The sequence below is a fragment of the Meleagris gallopavo genome, chromosome Z (assembly GCF_000146605.3).
Source record: "Meleagris gallopavo isolate NT-WF06-2002-E0010 breed Aviagen turkey brand Nicholas breeding stock chromosome Z, Turkey_5.1, whole genome shotgun sequence".
Taxonomy (NCBI): Eukaryota; Metazoa; Chordata; class Aves; order Galliformes; family Phasianidae; genus Meleagris; species Meleagris gallopavo.
Genome location: NC_015041.2, coordinates 23,105,173 through 23,108,799, shown reverse-complemented (window position 1 = coordinate 23,108,799; position 3,627 = coordinate 23,105,173). Strand labels below are relative to the sequence as shown.

The 3,627-nt window shown below is 39.5% G+C and overlaps 1 protein-coding gene across 1 annotated transcript; it reads left to right on the top strand.

Moving 5' to 3' along the window:
• The first annotated feature begins 81 nt into the window (after nt 1-81).
• Nucleotides 82-3,309, top strand: LOC104914981 (rho guanine nucleotide exchange factor 28-like). The gene is made up of 3 exons (XM_019610199.2): nt 82-673; nt 2,441-2,734; nt 3,266-3,309. The coding sequence occupies exons 1-3, from the start codon at nt 460-462 to the stop codon at nt 3,307-3,309; spliced, it is 552 nt and encodes a 183-aa protein (XP_019465744.1). The 5' UTR covers nt 82-459.
• Nucleotides 3,310-3,627: the final 318 nt, after the last annotated feature.

Here is a 3,627-nt window from a genome sequence, read left to right as displayed (position 1 = left end):
TTTTTTAAAGCCATTGTATGACAGGTTTTTCTTGTCTGGTTGCTCTATTTACTATAAAGAAAACAAAATATTGAAAAACAACACACTTGGGCAGATATCTGGGAACTACCATTGGTAGAATTACATCAGAACTGTTGTTTTGTAATTGAAGCCTAAAGTATTTCAAGCACTTCTGATTTAAATTCTTTTTTTTAACACAAAAGGTGCTTTTGTAAATAGCAAAATACTCAGATCCATTGACTTGCTTGCTCTGAGGTATTTTTAATTAAGATTCACATATATTTGCATAGATCAAGATGAAAGGAATTAAGTAAAAGACAAATTGTTTAAAGGCAAATTTTTACATCACCTTTGCTTGTACAGGCATAAAAAAACTGTTATTTTCAAAGTGGAAGTAAAAAACTGGAGGTTCTTTGTAGTACTGCTGAAAAGGTTGTGATAAGATTGGAACAGAAGAATATGTTCATGGATTTGTTGGAGATGGGAAAGTTCCTGGATGTTTATGAAAGCTTATTCATTTTTCAGGGACAGGTGACTATAAGTGCAAAATTTGACAAAGGCATTTACCTCCCAGAAGATGCCGAGTTCTACTTTGTTTATGATGGATCCACGAAGAGGCACATAATGTTTGCTGAGCGTATTGGTGACAATACTCTTCAGTCCCTTGTTCCAGGTGAGTGCTATTTGTGTTTCATATATTAGCAATACCCCAGCCCCCTTCCAAAGCTGGGTACAACTAGATATTTTGAGTAACTGTGTTTTATGGCTTTATAGTGAATGTAGGAATTGAGTGATGGCCCACTGGATGCAGGCTGTGTTTGACTGGCCATAGGTGGTGCTGCCATTCTTAGTTGTCTGCACTGACATGGTGTCAGGCAAAGATGGGAGCAAAGACAGTTGGGCGTGCATGAAAGTGCATTTTCAGGCATGGTGTAGTTTTTTAGTCTGACTTATTTAATTCTATTCAACAAATCCAGCTTATGGTTTGCCTCTAGCCATTTGCCATCACTGCAGAAGTCTGCACTTTCTCCCGAGGCAGCAGTTAGCCAGGCTCACCTGGCAACTGCCCAGGGTTCTTGAAGCTCTGTGGAGCCATGGGGAAAATTGCCCAGGGGAGCCTTGCTGCGAGATGGTGATGCAGGTTCCCTCACAGCCAGATCTGCCTTGGCATTGTCCCCCTTGCTGGTGTGGTAAACCCTGGCTATTGTCTTTACTACTTGCTTTGTGTCTTGTTTGTGGGGCTTGGTGGCTATAAACGTGGCGTACTTACGTAGTAGGTTCTGCTTGTTGTTTGTCCTTGTTTTCTAAGGAAGATGCAGAGTGTGAAAGTAACTGGCACGCTAGCTAGTAACTAATACAAAAAGGAAATGTTTGCCACAGATATGTGGTGGCTGCTTGAGTTGGTAAATAGTAAATGTTATCTGATGGAAAATGCAGTGCTAGCTGCTCACGGGGTAGCAAAGCCATTTTTTTGAAAGGCCTGTAATGGCACTGCCACGTGATTATTTCTCAGGTAGAAATAAAAACAGGCGGCAACAGACAATGTTTAATCCTCTGCCTGATCTCAACAGAAGCCATCAGCAGATGAAAATGAAGAGGTTAAAGTATATCTCTAGTATAGTTGGTGTTTTATAATGGCCAAATTAAACGTAAGAGAATGCACAGCACTTCAGAAACAGCTGCAGATGTGGTAAGCATGTGCTGGCTTCAGCAGCTAATGGATTGCCTAAGTACTTAGAGTTCTGGGGGCCTGTTTTGTGATGTCTAGGTTTACACACGTAGTACCTCATGGTTAACTCTCCAGTGGGAGCTGTGTGTACAGTGTGCACTGCTTGTAGATGTGTGATATTTGTCCCTGATGAGATGGCAGAGAAGGAGGAAAGATGTGTGAGGTACGTAAGATTTTTGAGTGGGAGATTCCCTTGGGCTTTGAGGATCATGGTTGTAAGTTAGACAGTTGGTACAGTGTTTAATCAAGCCTGTTTGCGGTACAAGCTATGCATTATTGTTAAGAGCATCTGTATTTTGGTCCACGTGGAAATGCTGAGTGAGTACAAAATGGGTGTTAATAAATAGATAATTCCTTAGAGTTTGTATTGTGGGCTACAGTGATATATTTTATTGATATTTTGTTTCTCATAATTCTTAACCAGAAATTTTCCTGTTTTTGTTTGTGGCATTTCCCTCTGGTCACGTCACCTCATATTCTGTTGTGATGAAGAACCTTCATCTAGAAAAACTGCCTTTACAATGAACTGTCAGTAAAACCAGGGAACCTGGCTGTTCAGATCCAAGCTGATCACAAAAAATGTTTGGTGGATGCCCTAAAACAAGTTGATGAAAGGAAGAATGAAATTGTTATTGATCCTCTGTTGTAGAGGACTGAAAAGGAGGAAAAACTAATGTATTTCCTGAACAATACTTTATGTTGTGATTTCAGGCCATGGATGCCAGGAAGCAGTCTCTGTCTCTGTATTAATGTATGCAAGGGGATCCTCACCTGTGGCCCTCGGCAGCTGTCCTGTCACTTACAGGGAGAACTTGTCTTGCAAGTTGTCTCGTTTTCTGGTCAGTCACACAGAACGTGTCAGTGCCACGAGTCACAAGGTGTTACTGGATAAATTTGGACTAACAGTAAAAGATCTGCAGTCCCTGGATACCGATTTGACGATGGCCATTGCTCATGAAGAATTGCCATCAACGTGGAGCATCCTCGGAAGCTGCTATGAAGGAGGTAATATTTTATTTATTGTTGAGTTGGAAGGCTTCTAGTGATGGCTTGCTGCAGAGGTTCCCAGCCCTTCTGCTTTATTTTGTGGTTATGATGATAAAATATTAAGTATGAGAATAGTAGTCAGAGATTTGGTTTGTGCCCAGAAGTTTGAGAAGGATAATACTAGGTATTGTAACTCAGTTTCTTTAGAAGATTTTTGTACCTTGACTCACTGTGGAAGAAGTTCTTTTTATGAATAGACATCCCCTTTACAAGATTTAAATTCTGTCAGTTTTAAAAACATAAACAAGAATTGTAGCAGTGGAGTTTCTCCACCATTATTCCTATCAAGTGATATGTTTTAATTGTGCAAACAAAAAGTAGGCAAAGTATACATCCCTAAAACAATTATGTGTTGCTGTAGGTCTTTGGATTTGTAAAGTAAATGTACTGTTTATCACAGTACTGTCAGGATCTACCCTTTATTTTACAACTCTGATCATTCTGAGGCAGAGTATCATTTAACAAATTTTGTGGCTTTTTTTTTTATAGGAAGTGGAAGGAAACTTACATTAGAGTATGCTATTGTACTGTAACAAAATCAGGTGAAATCTGCCCAGTTTTATGTTTCATTGCAGACTTAAGGCTGCAGTTAAGTTTTGCTGAAGAGTATTTTTTTTTTTGCAGACTGAGCTGATTTATAGCTGAGGTTGGAAACAGTGTTAAACTTGATGGCTACACATGTTTTCATTGAAAATTTGGTACTTTTGGCTGTTTTCCTTTTAGTACTTTAAACTGCTGGAAGTTGGAGGACAGGCAGTTTCCATATGAGCCAAACTAAAAGAGAGATTGATGCAAGCTTTTGGGAACTAAAAAACACAATGCTTAGCCCATTTCTTTGGGTGAGGCATTTT

Bases quoted from the DNA above. Each gene is read 5' to 3' on its own strand.
- LOC104914981 (XM_019610199.2), top strand. From the start codon at position 460: ATGTTCATGGATTTGTTGGAGATGGGAAAGTTCCTGGATGTTTATGAA. The intron at 674-2,440 runs GTGAGTGCTATT...TTGTGATTTCAG, and splicing joins TCTTCAGTCCCTTGTTCCAG to GCCATGGATGCCAGGAAGCA. The intron at 2,735-3,265 runs GTAATATTTTAT...TTTTTTTTATAG, and splicing joins CGGAAGCTGCTATGAAGGAG to GAAGTGGAAGGAAACTTACA.